At 38.5% G+C, this 23,818-nt stretch overlaps 1 protein-coding gene across 1 annotated transcript in view; it reads left to right on the forward strand.

Moving 5' to 3' along the window:
• SEMA3D (semaphorin 3D) overlaps positions 1 to 23,818 on the forward strand; it is a 125,550-nt gene that overhangs the window by 9,907 nt on the left and 91,825 nt on the right. Inside the window, exon 2 of the mRNA XM_015572693.1 lies at positions 13,545 to 13,705. Within this exon, the coding sequence (XP_015428179.1) occupies positions 13,545 to 13,705 (161 nt within the window). The remainder of the gene's footprint in view (positions 1 to 13,544; positions 13,706 to 23,818) is intronic.

A 23,818-nucleotide genomic window follows, 5' to 3' on the forward strand; every position in this document is an offset into this window, starting at 1 on the left:
ATTAATCCAAAAGAGGCATACATTAGAACTAAAGTGCTTGTTACTTAGAAAGAAAGCTACTCATAAAGGTTTATTTGTCTAAAGCCACAGTGTGCTAGACACAGTAGAAAAAATAAGATAAATATTTCAGTAATCCCAATGGAATGGTGAAATGGAAGAAGCAATAGGAGTGAACTTGTCTGTGGGTATATTCCATAAATGTAAGTAGAGTTGTTTTTAAAAAGAACCTTGTTTTGCTAAGTAATGCTAAATCTTAAAATATAAATTATAGCGGTAGTGGCTAATGGGGTTAGAGATAGAAGGCAGAGATAGGTTTTAGCTCTTCCTCTGGTTTTTCCATGCTGCATTAGAATAATTATTTGGACCGAGTCTAGGTTTTTTCATTTGGACATTAAATAATATAGGGAAGGCTCCTTGGATGTTATAAAGCACAAAATGGATGTTATGCCAAGCTTCAAAGAGAGAGAGCAACATATATTATCGAATCAATTGAAGACATGAAGACAACTTAAGGTCTTTAAAAATATAATTATATTCAGACATCCTGGGTAGAATTTCTGCTGCCACAAGTAACAGGAAATTTACTTAACAGTCAATAATAAATCATAAGTTGTCATCTTTGCATCTTCCTTCCAGGTTAATGCATATTAAATGAATGTACTTTCCTCCTTTATATAAGAAAATAGGGGCAGGTAGAAGTTTACATACATCATGGGTTTAAACTAAGCAGGTCATTTATCACTTATAGCAATTAAGTTCATTATCATTTAAGTTAATTGAGTGAGAGATGTACAGACTTGACCAAAGTAGAATTGTAAAGGGGGGAAAATAATAACTTGGTCATCTTGCATACATTGCTACATGCCATCATTAAAGGTTTGAGAGAAATTCTCACGTGAAGAAGGGAGTGCAATGGGTCACAGTGCTCTTTAGCTTTTGTATTCCAGCTGTGGTTCAAGGACCTGTAGCATCAGCATAATCTGGGAGCTTGTTAGAAATGCAGAGTCTCAGACCCCCTCCCAAACTTCTAAATGAGAATCTTATTTTAACAAGAATCCCAGCTGATCTGAATGCTTATTTAATGCTGAGAAGCACTGCTCCTATTGTTTCAGAACCCCTCCCCTCCCCACCCACACATGAGCATTTGGAAATCACATCGGGAACCTCTTAGGATTGCAAAGCATTCGAGCCACAATTGGATCTTCAAATGGCACATTAACCTCTCTAAATTATTAATAAGCCTAAGATAAATCCTGATTTAGAAGGTAGATAAAAGAATGCAAGCAAGAATCACTAGTTTGAAAATTCATTAGTTAAAAGTTTACTATACTTATGTGCAAGAAGTGATCATGAATTACAACAGTAATTTAGACATTATTCTTACCTACTAGAGGCCCAGCACATGAAATTTGTGCACTGGAGGGGTGGGGGGAGGAACCCTCAGCTCGGCCTGTGGCCTGTGCCCTCGGGGGATGTCCAGCTGCTGCAGAGGAGAGAGAGGCTCCCACCACCTCTGCTGCACTCACCAGCGGTGAGCCTAGCTTCTGGCTGAGCGGTGCTCCCTCCTGTGGGAGCGTACTGACCACCAGGGGGCAGCTCCTGTGTCGAGCATCTGCCCCCTAGTGGTTAATGTGTGTCATAGCAACCGGTCGTTCCACAGATCGATTGGTTGATTTGCATGTTGGCCTTTCATTATATAGGATAAGGGATTTCAGTATTTTTAAGGGCAAATTAACTGCAAAAAGATTAATGCCACACCCTAACCAGTTTTGCTCAGTGGATAGAGCATCGGCCTGCAGACCGAAGGGTCCCCATAAGTTACCAGTCAAGGGCAGGTACCTCGGTTGCAGGCTCCTCCCTAGCTGGACCCTGGTCAGGGCGCATGTAGGAGGCAACCAATCGATGTGAGACACATCGATATATCTGTCTTTCCCTCTCTCTTCCACTCTCTCTAAAAATCAATAGAAAATATCCTCAGGTGAGGATTTTAAAAAAGGAAAAAGAAAAGCAGACTGACTTGTGCCTATTTCAATTTCTTTTTTAAATTTTATTGATTGATTTGAGAGAGAGAGAGCGTGAACTATCAATTTGTTGTTCCACTGATACGCCTGCATTGACTGATTCTTGTCTGCTCCCTGACCAGGGAGAACCACAACCTTGGTGTGGCTGGAGGACGCTCTAACCACTGCGCCACAGCCAGGCCTGCCTACTTCAGTGCTGATGTGTCACTGATCAGCGGTCTGATTTCTTCATTTCCTTCCCCCGTCCCCCCGCAGTTTATGCTGAGTTAGCAGGAGGGTTCCATGAGTCCCCTGGGGGCTGCTCTCTGGCTTTCTTAGATGGAGGGGTACCCACTGTTTTCCCTCCTAGAAATCCGCCTGGTTCGCGTCAGGACCCTGTGGCTGAGGGCGGCTACACCCCACATGTGTGGCCCCCTGGGTCTCCCCATGAAACCTCTGGGCTCTCACACCGCAGGTTTCCACCGGCTTAGCACAGGGTTTTAGGACCAACAAACTCCAAGAGCTCAGGACGCACCACAAGCGGAGCTCAGTCCGAGGGAAGCTTACCGAGAGGCGAGCTGCGGGCAGCGGTCCTCCCCTGAGCCTCGGGCCTCCGCACCTGCCTTCCCGCCCATCTTGTCGCCAAAGCTTCCAATGGACAAAACTGAAACAGTTCAGTAAGAAGTGCGATGTCCTTTATTCCGGAGAAAGCGGCCAGGAACGGGGGGAGCCGGAGCCCGCAGGCCACGGAGCCCCGTTCCCGGGATGCTGGGGGCGAGGGACCCGCGGGGCGGAGGAGACCCGGGAACCGGAGCGGGATTGGCTGGAGGCCTGCGTCCGGGCTCAGGTCAACCGCCTGCAGCTGAGCCGGGGCTGCACAGCTGCTCCCTGTAAGGCCGGCCTGGTGGGTGCAGGTCTAGGTCGTGAAGGAACCTCCATTTGCTGGGACCCCATAGCCATAGATGAGTTACCTTCTTGGAGGTTAATTGGTATAAATAAGCCTTTGATTATCTTGCCATTTGCAACAACATGGATAGACCTAGAGGGTATTATGCTAAGTAAAGTAAGTCAGAGAAAGACAAATACACACAGAATGTAAAAAACAAAATAAATTAACAAACTCATAGAGACAGAGAAGAGACCAGATGGGAGGGAGGTGGGGAGGCTGGGCGAAAAAGGAGGAGGGATTAAGAAGTACAAATTGGCATTGGGCTTTAGGTTTGTCTGTTTTGAGGTCATCATTAGAGAACTAATGATTTCTGACGGAGAAACAGCTTATGGGAACATTATGTCATTTCTCATACCCTATAAATATTGCCTGAATTTCAGGAGAACATTGTTTTATAATGTATTTCCAATCTCTCTTGGAAGTCTGTGTACATATTCCGATGCAAATTCCCTGCACACTTACACCAGGACTACCCTCCTTGGGCAGTTGACAAGGGGTTCCTTTCTGGAGAAAACGTGAGAAATGTTCTACAGATAATTGACATCTGTTTATTCTGAATGAATAGCCAAACTGAAATTTTTCTGAATCTAGGGAAATTAAATTTCAGATCAGGCTTCACACTGAGTACCCAGAATAATGAATGAAAACAAACAAATGAAAACCAGCAACAAAAACAAAACTGAGGCATATTCAGGCCAATTACTCTAAATTCCATAATAGCCACAGTGAGGCGGTGATTCAAATAACCCCAAGAAAAATAGAAGACACACTCAAAGGCGTGGGATATGTAGAGCATCAGACTTCTCAGTCGTGACTTTAGAAACTGGAAGATAGTGTCTAAATGCCTCAGAGCTCTGAGGACGAACCCTGTTCAACCAAGAAATCTGTAGCTGGCTCAACTATCAATAAAAGATGGAGCATTAAGGTATGACTTTCTGAGTTTTTAAAAGTTAAATTCACACACTTGTTTAAAAACAAATCCACATTGATTTGTGACATGATGTTTTGATTTTAAACATATCTTAAAATCTGAAAAGAAAGAAATTTTCAATACTTTGAAGGGAGTTCAAAAATAATTGTCAAAGTAGAATCAATCTTCCTCTGAGTTATCCTCTCAGCTATTTCTGAGGAAGTTTATTTTATTAGCACATTGTTCTTCTGGAAATTTACTAAGTATTTTTTATAATGCTAACCTTTAAACAAATTTAAATTCATTTTATAGAGAGAGAAGAAGGGGAGAGGAGAGGAGAGAGAGAGATTTGTTGTTGCACTTATTTATGCATCCATTGGTTGTTCTTGTATGTGCCCTGACCGGAAATTGAGTCTGCAACATTGGAGTAGCTGAATGATATTCTAACCAACTGAGCTACTAGGACAATGCTAACCTTTTTTTTATAGTTCAATAAGAAAAATTATCATAGTAAAGCTTTTGAGAATTTAAAAGGCCTCATTCTTATTCAAAGTAAAAATTTAAAAGTTCTCATCATCATAAATTATGAATCTCATATGTGATGGATTATATAAAACATCTACTGTTGAAAGCTAGCCAAATACGAATAAACCTGTGATTTAAAAGCATGGATGTAGATGGAAATGTGACAGTGTAAAATTGCCACACTCCTACTCCACATCCTGTCCTGGCAAGAACATAGCTCTGATGATATAATAAGCTCTATTTGTTTGTAATTTATGCTTCCTTGTGTGGTATCATCTGATTTATTATTGACATAGATAATGATCTGTCCAAGACCTAACAAACTGAATGCTTTCCAACATTCTGTTGCAGAAGATTAAAAGAGAACTTTATTTTATTTTATCTTTTGATTGGGACTTGCATTTGCAGGAAGAAAACATAGCTGGACTTCTCACCAAGAAGGTATAATGATATGCACCCATGGTTTTGAAGTAGTCTTTTGTAAGGATTTTAGGTTTAACTAGTATTCTGTCTTTCTATACGTGATCATTTTTTTAGTTGTTAGTTCTGAAGGGTAAATGTATGTAGCTAGGTGTTAATTGGTATTTCTGATAGGTGGAGGTAACCAAAATCTTTTCATATGATCTCAAGCCTCAGAAAATCAGTTGGAAGTGGTGGGTCCAATAGAAAATGAATTATTTTCCAAAGGCTGAATCCAAGAGAGAATTCATGCTTTGCCTTGAACCAAAAGTTGGAGAAGCAAATACAAGTTCACAGAGAGCCAAAGGGACTCAGTGAGCCACAGCATTCCTGATTTTCCTTTCAGAATAACAGTTTGCTTCCTTTACTCAATTCCTGATCCAAACAGAGAATAGTCCTTTTGTGTGTGTGTGTGTGTGTGTGTGTCCGGCGGCAGAGGGGTGTTTTGGTAGCCAAAACATTTCTGGAAACTATGGGAAGAAGGAATTTCATAGAAGGAATCTTTAGATACTAACAGCATGAAAATCCTGAGAATTCAAAGATCAAGGAGGGAACCTGGATTTATGGTGAAGGAAGAAATAGAAATATCTTCATTTTTTTACTTAGACAACTTTGCAGAGAACGCACTGGAGATGTGGTTGTATTTAAGAAACCTCAGAACCGCCCGCTGATATAATAGTTATTTCCTTGAGGGAAAAGAAGAGTGGGTGGGACAAGATTCTGTGTTGAATATCCTGAGATGGTAGCAAAAGGTGACTAGGTTTGGATCTGGATTCAATTTGGGTTGTAAACTCTGCCGAGGAAGCATTCTCTCCCTAGACCGGAGTAGACTGGAAATTGACTTTCCTCAAAGGTGATTTTCTTCTTACCCCATGAAGTTCTGTCTTTAATTTTCTTCTTAAAAAAGAAAATAAAAGAAAAAAGCTTCCTGTTACGTGTTTTTTTGTTTTTTTTTGTTTTTGTTTTTGTTTTGTTTTGTGTGTGTGTGTCTGTGTGTGTGTTTAAAGACTATGTGAAGCCATTTTTTTAGCTACATGGCCTTCTCGTGAGAGAACTGTCAACTCCACCCAGTTCAGGATTTCTGGCAATAAATGCAGGGTTTCAAGGGTATGAGATCGCGTTCATTTAACAGTCAAACATTGAGGAAGTCTTTGTTGCTTAATCCTAAATTTATTAGGTTCAATGTGACTCACCACTCCCTTCCTCTCTGCGGTGAAGAGGAAGAATGTAGACCATCAGGTCAAATGTTGCTTCGGGTCACATGAACAATTGTATTGAGGGACACTGAAAGGGAGATACAAAGAATTTTTTTTTTTAGCCCAAACATTTATTTGAAGTAGGAGCAGGGATTATGGGATCTTCAGCCTTCCCCTCACATGGGCGGCATCCGGCTGTGAGTGAGGGGATTTATTGTCACCACGCTCTACCACCACGAGCAAATTGGTTTTGTGAAGCCTTTCCAATGCCATAGAACTCCAATGTTGAAAGGGGTTTAGTGATCATTTGTTTTTTCTGCTCACACGTATTGCTGAGAGAAGTAGCATTATTGGACTTGCTAAAGGAAATACAGTTAGGAAGCTCTTTCCATTTTACTAATAAAGATATTTAGCAGTCTGCTATTTTCAGGACTATTCTCCTTTTTCAGCAGTGTATTTTCATTTTTGTTGAAATGTATGAGCATTTCCTTTACACAAGGCTGTAAGATCAATGTGAGTAGAACTTACCAGTCTTTGTGGCAAGTGCAGAGTACCTGGTGATTTTAGTTGAGTCAGCCATTTGCCTTCAAAACTCAAACTTTCTGAAGGTAGTGACTCACTTTCTTGTGCTAAAAATGAGAAATTATTCTAAATAAAATTATTAAGTATATGTGGGAAATATACAATTTTTCCTGTTACTTTTTTTTTTTTCTGTAGCAGGGGTGAGGAATCATATTTTTCTGCCAAGGGCCATTTGAATAATTATAACATTCTCAGGTCATACAAAATTTCAACTTAAAAATTAGCCTAATATATTTGATCACACATTTAATTAACTCACCCTTAATGCCTTGGCAGGCCCCGACCAAATAATTTTGAGGGCCTTATATGGCCCACAGGCCTAACATTCCCCACCCCTACGTATCAGGAGTTGTTGACAAAGACTCTGAACATACTCTTCAGAAAAATGCACACACACATACAAACACATGAAAATGTTTTTTATAGGGTTTCAGATCCTCAGAACTGTTCTGTTGCTCTGTAATGGTTTATTGATGATGGATCATGAACAACTTGTCTGTCATCATTCCATTAAAAGCCGTCATGCGCATGAACTCCCAGACTTAAATTAGTAGAATAAATGAACGATCCTAACTTTGCTTTGTTAATTTCAGAAAGAATCAGTTTGTAGGTTTTCCCAGAGTGGGAATTTGAGGGTCTGGGTGATTGCATGAGATTAGACACTGAGAACAAGGTGATAGGACAATGAATTGCTAAATGAACAGTAGAAGGAGTGATTACGGTGGATTGAGTCAAAGGTTTAGGTGGCTAGAACAAAGAAAGCATTTATGGCACAGTTAACTGCTGCTGTCATCCGAGGAAAGGGGTCACTGTTTAAATAAGAGCAGAGCCCTAACTGGTTTGGCTCAGTGGATAGAGCGTCAGCCTGTGGACTCAAGGGTCCCAGGTTCGATTCCCGGTCAAGGGCATGTACCTTGGTTGCGGGCACATCCCCAGTGGGGGTGTGCAGGAGGCAGCTGATCGATGTTCTCTCTCATCAATGTTTCTAACTTTCTATCCGTCTCCCTTCCTCTCTGTAAATAATCAATAAAATATATATTTAAAAAAAAAGAGAGCAGAGCAGGCCTCCTCTGAAAGGCATGGGAGAAGCAACGCGTTCACCCCACCACCCAAGGCGGGATGAACAATAGAGTTCCTATTTAGAAGGATGATAAACCCTGGACAATCCTAAAAACCACACGCCTGACAGTTGCCAGTTTAGGAGAGGAAAAGAGATAAAGCTCAGAAATGTATTGCCAAATTACAGGTGTTTAACTTTCACGAGTTTGCAGCTCGCAAAGCCAGCATCCATTTCTGATTCCTGAAATCCATGGAGTCTATTAGCTCTAGGTGTTAAGATGCAGGCTCTGGACTTAACCTTTGTTTTTTTTTTTTCTCCATCTTGGCTTTAGTTGATGATCCCGTGGAAACAGAAAGGACTTTGCTTAGTTTGGCAGAAATGCAAGAAAGATAAGCTGCTTGGGGAAGAGGGAACCTGTTCCAATCCCTGTCCAGAGGTCTTTTCAAAATGTGTGCGTCAGCCTGAGAAATTTTCATATGTAATGCCTAAGTCTAATTATTTAGTTTGGCTACAAAGGATTGGCGAAGCAGGCTTTAATCGTTTTGATGCTAACATTGTCACAAGGCAGCATTAAATCATGTTGAAATGATAATACATCAGGTTAGTCACTATTTTTGCAGCTGTTTTTCTTTGTCAAATTTGTTTGAAACTGAACCCAATAGAATTCGTTATGGTAAAAGAAAATAAAGCAAAAGACGACGTCAACTTTATATTTCTTTTCCTCATTGTATAAGTAGAAACAGAACATGGGTTTCAAGATCCTTAAACATCTCCCTCCTCCAACTGGCACTGCCATAATTCAGGACTCACCATCTTTCAGAAACTTCTGGGTAGTTTCCCTGCCCCCACCTTTCCTGATTCTCATCCATCATGAACGCTGTCGCCAGAGTTATTCTCTGACACTCAATTGGAGTATTTGTCACTTTTCTGCATAAAATATTTTAGTGGCTTCCGTTACCTACATAATAACCAAGTCCCAGCCTGCCATCTGAGGCCCTGATTATCTGGAGGCTGCCTTATGTCCAGCCTTACATCTCACTGTCCCCACTTATTCTCCGTGCCAGCACACTCAACTACTTCAATGCTACATATATTTATCAAGTACTTGACTTGCCTCAGACCCTGAGCTAGGTGCTGGGGATTCAAAGGTAAATTAATGAGATGGTCTTTGCCCCAAAGGAACTCACACTCCAGAGTAGGAGAAATATTAAAAATACAGGATGTAACTGCAACATATGCTGACATATGCCTTTGTACATTCTAGTGTTGTTCGGCCTAGAATATAGTTTTCTTTACATCTTTCCTGTAAAGCTTTTACCTGTCTTTCAAGACTGTTCTTGGTCTAGACCTCAAGCTCCCACTCTTACTCATTAGGCTAACCATGTTTCATTTTGTAATTAACATTGCAATGTATGGTTCAAAATTGTTGATTATTGTCCATGGACACTTGCAATAATAAGGGTTTATATCATATAATCTATTTTTCTCTATTAATTGGAATAGTATATACTCTTGGAAATCCCATACATACTTTCCATTTTGCCCATTTCATTCTTTGTGAAACAAAAGAAGATACAGAATTGTCTGATTAAATGAAGGTTTGTGTGTAATGTGTGTCTTAACTATTCTCTCAATTTCATGCTTCTCTCCTCAGTTCTACTTTACAATAAGCATGGACTGTTTTTTGGATATTAGCCCTGCAAAAATAAGTTTACTGCATTTAGAGATGCTAAAATATATTATTCCATTGCATCTCTGTTCTAAAAAAACCTACTAAAGATCTATGTAGCTTAATAGAAATATAATTAGTATAAAGTTCAAACTTCATCCAATGTACACAAAGCATGATTAATAAATATTAATAAGATATTTATACTTGGTGAAGCTACACTCACTTGAGAATTCACATCGCATCACATCTTCTTCAGCATATAGCTTTTCTGCTTCTCAAAACTAAGACAAAAATCTATCTTAGTGACTAAGGGAAATAACATTTAATCATTGTAAATTAGAAAAGAGAGTGAAGGGAATTCTCAAAACCATGAAATAATAATGAAGCCCACAGTTGATGGATGGAATGTGTCGGCTTTAAATGTAAGGGACTTACATATCTATTTTACAGAGTTTGAAACTGCTATGATGCATTCTAAAAGTATAGATGCCTGTTTCTGACACATTATCTTTTTTAATTTTTTTTAATTTACTGATAAGAGAGAGAGAGAGAGAGAGAGACATCAAGTTGTTGACTCATTTATTTATGCATTCATTGGTTGATTCTTGTATGTGCCCTCACCATAGATTGAACCCACAACCTTGGCATATCAGGACAACTCTTTAACCCACTGAGATACCCAGCCAGAGCCCCTGAGGCATTATTTTTTACCTTTCTCATCAATTAATAATGAATTGCTTTTACTTGAAAATAATGATTTGCTATAAAGTCTAGTAACATGATGGACTTTAATAAGCGATGGAACATATTATCACCTTATTGGTATTTAATACTCTAGAATTGTAGAAAATGGGAGAGTGTGGTAAGTACTTGGGTAAAATCTGAAAAGATTTGGGTTCCTATAAACTCAGACCTAAACTTAAGTAAGAGTCTGTCCATATCACAATTATAAATAAAGTAAAGATTAGGACCAATAGGCAAGTGTTGAAGATAAATGGAGACTGAGATTATATAATCAGCTTTGCCACCACATAATTTTCTAGGGCATGCAATTAACTTTTCTGGAAGGAAATACTTTCATTTATAAAATCAAAGAATTGACATAAATTGACTTTCAAGTTCCTTCCTGTTTTATAGTTCTGTTTCCATTACTGGTTCAGGATCATATCTCTTTCAGAATTATTATTATTTTTTTTTAATTTGGCTTCTTTGTTTATGTCTTCCTGAATATATAAAATAGGCACAATGTAACCCTGCAAACATGGGCATCAATCTAAATGTAGGAGGGGAAGAAATGCTATCAGTAACCACACTTAGTTTGAAGCTTACTTTGCATCTATATATATTTTTAATTTTTTATTAATCTTTATTGTTGAGATTATTACAGATATCCCTCTTTTTCCCCCCATTTCCTCCTCCACCTGGTTCCTGCCCCACCCCAGGCCTATATTTTATTCACCAGTTTATACTATTCATTAGATTTCTTATTTGTTTATTTTGATTTTTAGATTCAATTGTTGATAGGTACGTATTTGTTGCCATTTTGTTATTCATATTTTTTATATTTTTCTTTCCTCTTCTTCCTTTTCTTAAAGAATAGCCTTCAATCTTTCATATAATACTGGTTTGATGGTGATGAATGCCTTCAGCTTTTCTTGTCTGTAAAGCTCTTTATCTGACCTTCAATTTTAAATGATAGCTTTGCTGGGTAGAATAATCTTAGTTGTAGGTCCTTGCTATTCATCAGTTTGAATATTTCTTGCCACTCCCTTCTAGCCTAAATAGTTTCTGTTGAGAAATTAGCTGACAGTCATATGGGTGCTCCTTTGTAGGTAACTAAATGCTTTTCTCTTGCTTCTTTTAAGATTCTTTCTTTGTGTTTAGCCCTTGGCATTTTAAGTATGATGTGCCTTGATGTGGTCCTCTTTGGGTTCCTCTTGTTTGGGACTTTTTGTGCTTCCTCAACTCGTAAGTCTATTTCTTTCACCAGGTAGGGGAAGTTTTCAGTCATTATTTCTTCAAATAGGTTTTCAATATCTTCTCTCTCTTATCTTCTGGCACCCTCCATAATGTAACTGTTGGTACACTTGAAGTTGTCCCAGAGGCTCTTTACCTTACCTTCATATCTTTTGTATTCTCTTTTTCTTTTTGCTCTTCTGGTTGGGTGTTTTTTGCTTCCACATATTTCAAATCATTGATTTGATTCTCAGAATTCTCCACTCTACTATTGAATCCCTGTATATTATCCTTTATTTCAGTTAGTGTATGCTTAATTTATGACTGGTCCTTTTCTATTTTTTTGGAAATGGAAGGTTTTGGAGGTTTCAAGAAGATTCTTAAGTAACCTTATAACCATGATTTTTTAAATTCTATATCCAGTAATTTGCTTTTTTCCATTTTTCATTTGTGACATGTTTCTTTGTCTCTGCATTTTGGCTGCTCCCCTGTGTTTGTTTCTATGTATTGGGTACAGCTGCTATGTCTCCTTGAGTTGGTAGAATGGCCTTGTGTAGTAGGTGTTCTATAGGGCCCAGTGGCTTAGCCTCCCCAATCACCTGATCTGGGAGCTCTAGGTGCACCCCTTTATGGGCTGTGAACACAGTCTTATTGTAGTTGAGACTTGATTACTATTGGTGTTACTGGGAGCAATTGACCTCTAGGACAATTGGCTATGAGAACCAGCTGTGACCACAGTGGGAGAGCTGCTATGCAGGAGATACCCCTATGGAGCAGGACTGGCTTCAGTGGGCTTTGGTGTTCACTGAGTTTGCCCCTTTGAAAGTGTTGCTTATGGATGTGTAGAGGTCTAGTCTGGTTTGGTCTGACACTAACCACTGGGTATACTGGCTATTGGGTCTTCAGGAGGTGCAGTCAGCCATTGCCTGGGGCCACCAAGCAGGGGCTACAGAGAGATCTGCAGATTCATCCTCTTTGTCTCAGGTTTGGAAGTGCTCGGATGAGGCCCAGCTGTGAAGCAAGGCAGGCTGCTGCTGGTGCCTGCTCTTGGGCCTTTTATTGATAGGCTCCCTGGCCCAGCTGCAGCTTGTTTGAGATTTTAGCCTGAGCAAGGACAGGCCATTCATAGGCAAAAGCTGCTGCTCACAGCTTGGGTGGGGTTGTGAATTGGATGAGGCTGGGTATCAGGGAATCACCAGGATGGAGCCAGCAGAAATGGCTGCCAGTCAGCCCTGTGACTGGGGAGGTCCCAACATAGGAACAGTGATCCCTGCGAGCACCTCCATCTGGAAGAAAGCTGCCCCTGAGTTCCTGCCCCATGCCAGACAATCCAGATCCTCCTTCTATATGTCTGTGTCCTTCAAAGCCTTGCCCTGGTGCTGGACCTCAGAGGAAGCAGGAGCTTGTAAGTTCAGTTCATGGTGCTGGCTTTTTAAGAGGAACAGCTGGGTCTCCAGCAGCCTCCATGTCACTGAGCCCCAGTCTGCACTGGTTTTTATAGCCTGTAATTCTTATTGCCCATCGGGACTTCTTTTCCCAGCTCTGGGACTCTGGGCTGGGGTTCTGATGTGGGGTTGGGACCCCTTGCTCCTCCAGGCAGCCTCTGCTGAGATGATCTCCCTCCTGATTAAAAAAGCAGCCCATGTGCGTGCGGGACCAGCCTGTCTGGCGCCTCCTGATCTCCTACCAGTCTCAGTGAGCTTTCTTCTTTACTTCTCTAGTTGTAGGATTTCCATTCAACCAGCTTTCCAGCGGTTCTGGATTCTGTATTTTAGTTGTAATTGTGATGTGGTTGTTGGAGGTCACAAGTATAGGCGTTTACCTACACCACCATGTTCCTACTTTGCATATATTGATTAATTAAATCAGTGTGCTAATATTACTGTCATTATTTTATGACTTAAGTAGTTCATTTATAATTTAAGAAGGTGAATACAGGGTTGTAAAAATATTTTACATTTAATTTCTTTTGCATCAACATATTTTATATTTACTTAATATCCATTTTTCATAAGTTAAGATAAATGTATCAATGAAATAAAAATACAATAATTATACCTATTTCTAAATAAGTATGTTGCTAAAAAGTGTATCTTCTTTGAATTTATCTAAATTGAAGTTTTCATGCTATGTTCATACATTTACAACGTGGGACAATATCTGTATTGAGTACATAAATATTGTGCTTACTAATAATTTTTTATTTCATTCTGTTCTTCTTTCACTTTCCCACAGACTTGCTGCTTTCAAATAGCTGCATTCCCTTTCTGGGTTCATCAGAAGGACTGGATTTCCAGACAATCCTGTTAGATGAGGAGGGGGGCAGGCTGCTGCTGGGGGCCAAGGACCACGTCTTCCTCCTCAGTCTGGTTGACTTAAACAAAAATTTCAAGAAGGTCAGTTTATTTATATATATTTGCCTGGATGCATTTATTTTCATCGATTTCTTTCTCCCTCTCTGTGTTGTTTCAAATGTCCTGGTGTCAAGTGCAGTAAGTCATTTACATGTCAAAAAGAACATACTGTCTTTGATATACATTTTAGATTTTTATGGCTTTCAGTACATATATATGTTTTTTGTTAAGAATGAATGAGCCTGGCTCAGTGGTTGAGTATCAACCTATGAACCAGTAGGTCATGGTTTGATTCCCAGTCAGGGCATGTGCCTGGGTTGTGGGCTCGATCCCTGGTGGGGGGTGTGCAGGAGGCAGTTGATCAATAATTCTCTCTCATCATTGATGTTTCTCTCTCTTTCTCCCTTCCTCTCTGAAATAAATAAAAATATATTTTTAAAAAAGAATGAATATAATACCATAACGTTTGAAAATATGAATGGAATGCATGAAAATGTAATAAATGGATAGTACTACATTATACAGTATGAATGCAAAATTTTGGATTATAAAGCTAGCAAATGAGGTTTTCATCAATATTAGCATTTATATCCATAGCAATTTTTGTAAATAAGCAAACTTTAAATTGATAGTGTGACTGTGATAGCAATTTAGCACCACACTTTTTCTCCATACTCCCATTTTATATTTGAACAGGTTTCTCCTATGGCCCAGTCACACTCAGATAGTGAAAATTAATGATGTCTTAACTATGGGCTCATTAAGAACAATCTTAAGGAAATATATACTACTTATTACAAACACAATAGGCAATTGCTGCTATATCCTACTTTTCAACTAGTACTGTGATACCCAAAGCAAAGGGCACCATACCTTAGGCCTTGTAATTATTATTAGCTAGTACTTTAGCAAATATCAATATCTATGCAAGCAAAGATAGATACCAAGACTAGAAGGGATGGAATGGCTGATGAGGAGACATACTACATGGCCTATTCTGTATCTATGAGGGATCTTTGTTGTTTTTCTTCTTTTCTGGAAGTATTCCAAAAGAAGTACTAGGCTTAGGGAGGGGGTGAGAGTGCAGTTGAGCAGAGTCAATGGGGGGTGAGGGTGAGGGGGCATCTGTAATAATTTAAACAATAAAGATAAATTAAGAAGAAGAAGAAAAATACTAGGAGTCATCACAAAGTTTCAGGTTAATAGAGACTTCCTCCCATTCAAAAAGAGTTTTTGATAGGTATGAGGATTGTGTGGCCTCATTGGAATGCACCTACAGTGACCACTTTAACTCAACTCTATAATTTTGAGATGATTTTAATAATTAAATATTAGTTGCTTAGTTATTTGAATATTATTAGCATTCAGGGCTTTAGTCTACCCAGGGAAAAGATTTATCTCCATATGTATTAATATTGATGAATTAATCTGCATTCGAAATAATGGCTTTATTTTTAATCATTTTAAATTTTAACTTTTCCACAGATTTCTGAGTGAGATTCACTGAAGGAAAGGGAATTATTTCTTATGAACACTCAGATTTGATAAAGAAATAGTCTTTGAATGCAAATGTATACGCATGCATTTCACGTAATCTGTATTTCTAGAAGAAAGTATGAGAGCTAAAATATGGTCAGTAGTTATTTTGGACTTGTTTTAATACAAACACACTTGTAAGCACATAAGGTTACCTTATTTAAAAATATATTATTCTATAGCCTGGATATTGTTTATAATAAAATGAAATAAGCAGTTGCTTATGTTCTGGAGTTCAAAAAGCTTGCCATTATTCTCTATTCCATTTATTTTTAAGGGTATGCTTTCTTTTCTTTAGGACATTTTTAAGGACTTATACTTTTAGGAGAGCCTATAAATGGTATTAGCTATATCTCAGTCATCAGTAAATATCTTAGAGGATGAATCTTTTTTAAAAGAGGCCAGAGAAAAATCTTAGTCTACTTTGTTGCTTTAAGAGATAGTAAATAGCTAACAGCATTTTTCCAAATATGTCTCAGTATAATAGCAATAAAGCAATTCAGACTTTTAAGGGAATTTATTCTTGTGCTATTCTCTGCCTTTAGGGATTGGAAGAAAAAGTCCATTTATCTGAACTGAGTGTATTAGATCATTGCTTAAAATAAATTGTGATAGCACAATTTCCTTCTGTGACTATTTTAAGCAAATTGCTCTTTGGCCATATTCCATGCTTGAAATGTGCTAATATTTAATAAAATAAATATTTATGAAATATTGACTTCCCTTATGATGTTATTGAAATAAATGATTATTTGAACACATTATAAAATTAGGGTCTGTGCTAGAGATTTTTGGCCTAACTGATATTTTTTTTTGATATTTCTATAACATGTATAATTCAGAAAGGGGTTATGCATGTAAAGTACGAATTGTTTATGTAGGTACCCACCTTTACCATTTATATAAATCACCCCAGTGTTAAAAGGTACTCCACAGCAGCAAGTAAGTGTCAAGATGTAGTACTTCAGCAGTGTTTAGACCTACACGGTTTGCATTGGCTCAGTGCCGCTCGGCAAAAGTCCAAACTACTCTGCAGAAGAAACCACACAAGTTGGGACTTTGTGGGGCTGAAAGATGTTCTTTGTACTCCTTAGAGTGAAAGCAATATACAACACATAATTTAATTAGGAGTGACTAGTTGGGAATATTTTCCACTGGGAAATTTATAATTTTTTAATATTTTTACATTTTTATTGAACTTTGGGGGTGACTGGTTAATAAAATTATATAGGTTTCAGGTGTACAATTCTATAATACATCATCTGTATATTGTATTGTGTGTTCACTACCCCAAGTCAAGTTTCCTTCCCTCACCATTTATCCCCCTTATACCTTTTTCTACCTCTCCCCACCCCCTTTTCCTCTGGAAATCACCACACTGTTGTCTGTGTCTTTGAGGTTTTTCTTTTTTTTTTGCTTACACCATTCACCCTTTTCACCCAGCCCTTCAACCTTCTCGCCTCTGATAGCTGATAGTCTCTATCTATAAATATGTTTCCATTTTGTTTATTAATTTATTCTATTTATTAGATTCCACATTTGAGTGAAATTATATAGTATTTATCTTTCTGTGACTGGCTTATTTCACTTAGCATAATGCTCATCTGTTCCATCAATGCTGTCCAAAAGGTAAGATTTCCTTCCCCTTTGCAACTGAATAGTATCCCATTCTGTAAATGTACCACAGCTTTTTTATCTGCTCATCTACTGATGGGCACTTGGGCCTCTTCCAAACCTTGGCTATTGCAAATAATGCTGCCTCTTCCCCGCTCTGGTGCTCTGGGCTGGCAAGCCTGCCTTGGGGTTGAGACTCCATGCTTCTCAGGTGGATCCCTCCGTAGCTGAGATATTGCTCCAGAAACTTAGCCACTGTCCATCCATGGGACTGGGACCAGCCCTTTTCATGTCTTCGCCCTTTCTACCAGTCTCCGTGTGGCTTCTTCTGTAAATTGTTGGTTATAAGACTTCTCGTCAGCTAGTCTTCAGTTGGTTATTCAGGATGATCCCAGCCAGTGTGGCTCAGTGGTTGAGTGTTGACCTATGAACCAGGAGGTCCCAGTGTGATTCCAGGTCAGGGCACATGCCTGGGTTGTTATCTTGAGCCCCAGTGTGGAGCGTGGAGGAGGCAGCCAATGATTCTCTCTCATCATTGATGTTTCTCTCTCCCTCTCCCTCTCCCTTCCTGAAATCAATAAAAATACTAATATATATACATATACATATACATATACATATACATATACATATACATATATAGAGAGAATATTTTCAATTGAAAAGTATCAAAATTCAGGATATATGTTTACTTAAAGTTTTTGTTCAGACAAGACTGTACCTATTGAAATGTGATACCTTACAATTTAAGCAGCTTTTCTAAATGTGTTCTGTAAGAGCTCTCTTAGTTAAGGGATGCCCTGTGGTTTCCTCTCTAGGAAAGGTTTGGTGGGACAAATATGGACATTTATTTGACATACCCTTCCCCAACATTAGACAACACTGGAACCATTAGCGACCCCATTCCAAGGGAAAGACATGGATCTGGAACAGTATTTACCACTCCTGACTATTTTGTTATAAGCTGAGTTCCCCAGCAGCTAACTATGAGATGAAGACTAGCTATAGGATATTTTTAAAGTTGTGTTCTTGGGATCAACACATGTGAGAGGGTCGCTAAGGAAATCGTGTTAGACAAAGGGAGGCCGAGCTCTGATGCAATTCCAACAAAAGCTTCAGTTGACAGGCCAAGCTGATAAGGTAGCAAACATTTCAATATTTTCCTCTAGAGTAAGTGATAATGCCATTATTTTGCTGGGTTTATCTTATACAAGAGAATCTCTATTTTCTCTTTATCTAATCTATTCACCATGACCATCAATGTTATCTCTTTGAAAAATAAAACTCTTATCATATTTCTTACTGGATTACACATTTCTGGCAGTTCTTGATTTCTGAGGAACTTGAATGAACTCCAAATTTCTATTGCCTTCTAAGGCTCTTCCCAACATATTTGCACCCTATATTGTTATCCACTCTTCATTGTCCCCTCACTCATACTTTATAGAGATGGAAATATCATCTGCTTGATGTTATAAAGGACCCAGTTCTTTCTTTTTCTTCTGTTGCCATTCTTGGTGTTGGCATTATCCTTAGGTTGGTATCAAGATGCCTGGAACAGTTTCATGGATCACATGCAAACAAGGAAATGCAAGGAACAAGAGACCATCACTTATTATATCTCTTTTTTAGGAATCTTTTGAAAAACCCTCCCTCACATCTTATTGACTAGAACCACATCAATTCAAGCCCTTAAACTCAAAAGAGGGGTCGGTGATTACAAAGGGCGAGAAATGTTCAGGAAAGCAGTCACATTGAGCGCTATCCTTAGTGAGAGGAAATAGAAAGCAAGCTTTCTGAAAAATATAATTTCTTTAGGGACTAATTTTTTCTCATCAATGTAGGTTACCTGAGGCAAACATGAAAGTTTTCTCAGCCAATCAAAAAGAAGAGTGTGTATTGTCTATTTGAAGAGAATTATCAAGATTTGTTGGTACTATAAGGAAATTATCTGTAAGAATTTATTTTTCTTTCAGGAGACAATCTTGGAAAGTATTCAGTGCAAGTAAAAATCTTTGAAATAATTTATTTTTCTCTACCCTACATGGTAAAAATTGGAAAATCTGCTAACCTTGACAAATACTTCTTTTGCTTATGTAAGTTTATTTGCTCAATAAAAGTTCTCTGTTATTTGTGTGTAATCTGCTGCAGATTTCTTCAAATGTACTGATATCCTGTAGCTTTTGGCAATCTCACAAAAAATATAGGTATACTTTTGATTTCTTCTCATGGATGGCTATTATTGTGTTGGCTGTTGTCATTTTTTTATTTGACAACCTAAGGGAAAAGAGGTCAGTGCCCCTGACCAGTCAGGCATTGTGTATTTTAAAAATTCTTGAGACATGCCAGTTGAAATGTGCTGGTTTAAGTTAAAGAAACTAGATTTCCCTGCTGTTGCCTTCAATATCCTACCCTGTCTCTAAGGTCAGAGGCAGTATATATAAAAAGCATTTTAATAGTCCTTGAAAAAGTTTAATGGTAGATGGACATTTACATCCATTTGTCATTCACTTATAAGTGATGCATTAGAAACCGGTTCAAGGCAGACATCATAATAATGAAAGTATCTGACATTTGTACAATATGATTAAAGGACCAGTGATTTCTTAACAAATGCTTTTAAACTACATGCCATCTGTCCCTGTGACTACAAGTGGACGTTCTCCACTTCAGCCAGACTTAAGTAGTCCTAGCAATAATTCATATAAAATTCAAGGCCCTCTCTATGTAAACTTCAGAAGTAATATATACAAGTTGAAAGTCTCTCCCTCTTTTTTTAATGAAGTCACAGTTGACAATAAAAAAGAAGAAAATGTCCAGTATTCTCTGTTAGGTTATGTTACTAGTTGAGCTTCTGAGTTAATGAATTGCTGGGATCTTTCCATCTGAAAATGTTACTCACTTTGGAGCCAGTTCATGCATGGGTGGAAAGAGTTGCTGAACCAGGATGTAAGCAAATGGGTCACAAAGGGAATGATGTATTAAATGAAACACCGCTTTCGTATCTATTTCATTCTAACATTTGTTTCTTGGTTTTCTTTCTCTTTTCTTCTCTCTTTTTCAAGTGGGCTATAGAGGCAGATGAGTAGACCAATGAGAAATAAACTTACTCTGAGACTACAGTTATTATTTATTTCACCTACTAATCTAATCACAACTGGTATGTGAACTCAGAGTAATAATAAACAACTTTATTTTACTTCCTGTAATCCCTTTCCATTCTTCTCCTGGGCCAGTTCTATATCTTCAGCTGGCCTGTGGCTTTTTAAAAAAAAAATTGTAAGTATGTTTTTATTGAAGAGAGAGAGAGAGAGAGAGAGAGAAACACCAATGTGAGAGAAAAACATTGATCAGTTGCCTCCCCTATACACCCTGATTTTGTATTAAACCCGCACCTGGGTATGTGCCCTGACTGGAAATCAAATCAGTGACCTTTCAGTGCACAAGACAAAGCTTAACCAACTGGGCCACACTGGCCAGGGCATGCCCTTGGCTTTTGAGGTCACTGTTAAGTAGTACAGGCAATTGTTATTCATTAATTATAAAGTCCAGTCTAATGTAATAAAACTTCCAACCTCATCTAAAATTGAACCTCCTCTCCCTCTCTCTGTCCCCGCTTGGGCACGCCATGTGAGGGAGGGTCCCAGCACAGGAGAACGTTCAGCGGCTTCTTCTTTTACCGAACGCTCCTCCTTTTCCCGAAGCTTGTTAACCACAGTGCATGACCCCTCTGGAGTCAAATCAGGACAAGGGAAGGGGAGAGTGTTCAGAGGAGTGTCTACTGTCATTGTCTCAGGGGCCTCTCAACTTTCTGGCCTTGGCAGATGTTTAAGGGTAACTTCTTTCACAGGCACCTTTGTGAGTTTTTGGAATTTACACTTTTTGGAGTTCTATTCCTTGCTGTTCTCCGGATAAGGGTGACTGCATTTCTCCTCTGACTGGTATGTTCTCTTCGTTCTCCTACAGCAGATTGCAATTTTTCCAGGTGTTAACTTCTGAAAGCTTTTCTCAACACTCTTCAGTAGGACCTAAGGTGATCTCATGCCATCCAATTTTTAAGTGAGCATGGCTCCCGTCTGTTCCATAGGCCATGCCACATGCATGTTCCTGGGCACACTCTGGAAGTTCAGGCTGATAACCATTATACCCATCGAGCGTGTTCTTTGTTTTCATTGTAGCTTGTCAGTCTCTCATCCTTTAGACATTAGTCCACAGTGTCCCAGGAACTACATGTGCAGTATCAAGTGCTTCTGAAGGTCCCACCAAAGCCCCTTCCCTGTCACCTCCTTCTCCCCGTAGGGATAGTAGGACACATAATACATCTGTCTCAGATAAAATATCCTCCTCAAGTTTCCAACTATTTTATGGTTTGAACATGGGTGATTCTTGGCCACCTACTTTGAAAATTTGTGTATCTTGAGCTTGCATTTCATTTTGAATTTTTTTCTCAGCTAAAACTTCTCTTTTAAAATCTTGCTATAATATAAAAGCCATAAAATGAGCACTCAAAAGAATGTTTGCTCTACCTCCAAATGTAATGGGTGAGCTCATTGTATATCATTCCTGAAGTGTATACAATGGAACCATAGGAGTAACCAAAGGGAGAATGCTAATATTCTTATTTATATTGTTTACCCTTTGCCTTTTAATAACTTCAATCCAAACATTTGCTGTTTTATATCTTGTTTCCCATACTTTTCAATAGTTTTATTTTGTTGATCTTCAGCAAAGCTGAGCTATAACCAAGCATCTAGATAAAAAGTGTAGGACATGTATTGATCCGTTTTTAAATAATCTTCAAAATTAATCTTTAAATAGTTTACTGTCACTTTCAGATAATACTTAGTCAACTTTATTCCTTTTTATTTCATTAATTTAAATTTTTTCATTTGAAACTGTCAACATTGAATATTGCACATAAAATATTCAAAGAATTGCTATGTTACCTAAGCAAATGTAAAGATCTTTAACCTGGCCCCACCCAAGGAAAACATCCTAGCTAAACTTGTGGTGTTAAAGGCAAAAGCAGTATAATACTTAAAATTTTTCCATTTAAAGTAATGTACATGTATTTTTAATGTAAAAAATAGTAAATATTTTTTTTTGTGTAGGGGTGAGGGGTGTGTGGAAAGGAAGCTTTCTTAATGGTTTTAAAATGAGAAAACAATGTACCAAAGCAATATGTACTTTATATAGTCCACTGTTATGGAATAACCTGAGACAATTTCACCTTGCTAAAATCTAGCTCCTCACATTTACTTAAGAACTTCACTCTGTTGGTTATTTAACAGCAACAACAACAAAATCAGAATTATTTAAAAGGAAACATTGGATAAACTTAAAGATGAATTTGGACACTTAAAGAGGACTGGCTTTTTCTATGTAGCAGAATGTTAAAAAAAAAACAGTAATTTCTACATTTACAAGTGTTTTTTCTTCCACCTAGCCATCAAAATGTAATTATCCTATTATTTTTCTTCTAATTGAACATGAAAACTAGGTAATTATTAAAAATTAGTCGGATAATTTGAAATTCCTCAAACTTTGTCTTATTTTAAGGCATTTTTATTAGGAAAATAACTAAACTAAGTTAGCACATAGTTTTTAATGTAATAATTTCAGTGGAATACTCAAACACCCATATCTGTGTAGCATGAAAAGGACTTTGTTATTTTCCGGTCCTAAAGGAACTCTAAGACAAGAGGGTTTTCATACATGAGGATCCTGCGCTTGCTTTCTTTATATTGAGTATAAGCAGAAATGCTTTTATAAATCAGTAACTCACTTCATGGTGACATTCCCACCTAATGCCTTACCCTGTAAGTCTATTATGTAGGGGGAAAGATTCAGAATAAATATTTTATTTTAAATCAAGTTATTGATAAAAGAAAATTGCCATTCTTTGTATTCTTCATTAACACATGAAATTAAGAAAATGTAAACACTTGGAAACCATGCGGACATCCCAATAAATTAACTTTCGGTATAAGGCACCCTACTTAGTTTCATGGTGATTAATCCGTCCTGCTGCCTGCAGAGCACATGCTGCCTGAAATCGCAGAGGCGAAACAATCGCCTCGTTCATGGATGTGCGGGCTCCCCAGCGCGGGTGCCGATGTGCAGCCCCATCTGCTCACTGTAACTGACTGTCAGGATGCTGTCAGACTGCTCACGCGTCTGCCCGGACTCTGACAAGAACTCTGTCTCCATTGTCAGGGAAGCTGTGCAGATCACTCCGCAGTAATTAATGAATACTTATTATGCATGTGATACTGTGCCTGGCGCTAAGGACGGTAGGAAGGAGAAGCAGCGTCCCTTGTCACTCAAGAACAGTGACCACTGACCTGCAATGAGTCATATCTTCCTTTAATGGTAATGGAGACTGTGAACTGTATTCCTTACGAAATTTTGAAATCTAGCCACAAATAAAATGGCACCACAAATTCAAAATTACCAATCCATTTGTGGATGCCTTAAAATTTATCTTAATTGGTATGGTACAATAGCATTTCTCTGACTTTCTTACAGGACATGTTTATTGAACTCCCCACTGCGTTCCTAGCATTCTTCTAGATGCTGGGAAGATAGTGGAGAATAAGCCATTTGGGCCTCTGTTTTCATGGTGCCTCTAAATTTGCAGGGAATGGGAAGAAAGGTTGATGGAGAAAAGAAAAGGAAGCAAATAAGAAAACACCACTTGAATTCCACTACATTTCACCGATCTTTTTAAAAAATATATTGATTTGAGAGAGGAAGGGAGAGGAAAAGAGAGATAAAAACATCAATGAAAAGAAAGAATCATTGATCGGCTGCCGCCTGCATACCCCCCTACTGAGGATTGAGCACACAACCCGGGCATGTGTCCTGACCAGGAATTGAACCATTACCTCCTGGTTCATAGGTTGACGCTCAACCACTGAGCCACATCAGCCGGGCTCATTGATCTTTATGTCTAGGAAAAGATCCCAAATTGAATTGCAAAAAGAAAGTGGCAAATAGATATGA

The sequence above is a fragment of the Myotis davidii genome, unplaced genomic scaffold (assembly GCF_000327345.1).
Source record: "Myotis davidii unplaced genomic scaffold, ASM32734v1 scaffold49, whole genome shotgun sequence".
In the NCBI taxonomy this organism is placed as follows: Eukaryota; Metazoa; Chordata; class Mammalia; order Chiroptera; family Vespertilionidae; genus Myotis; species Myotis davidii.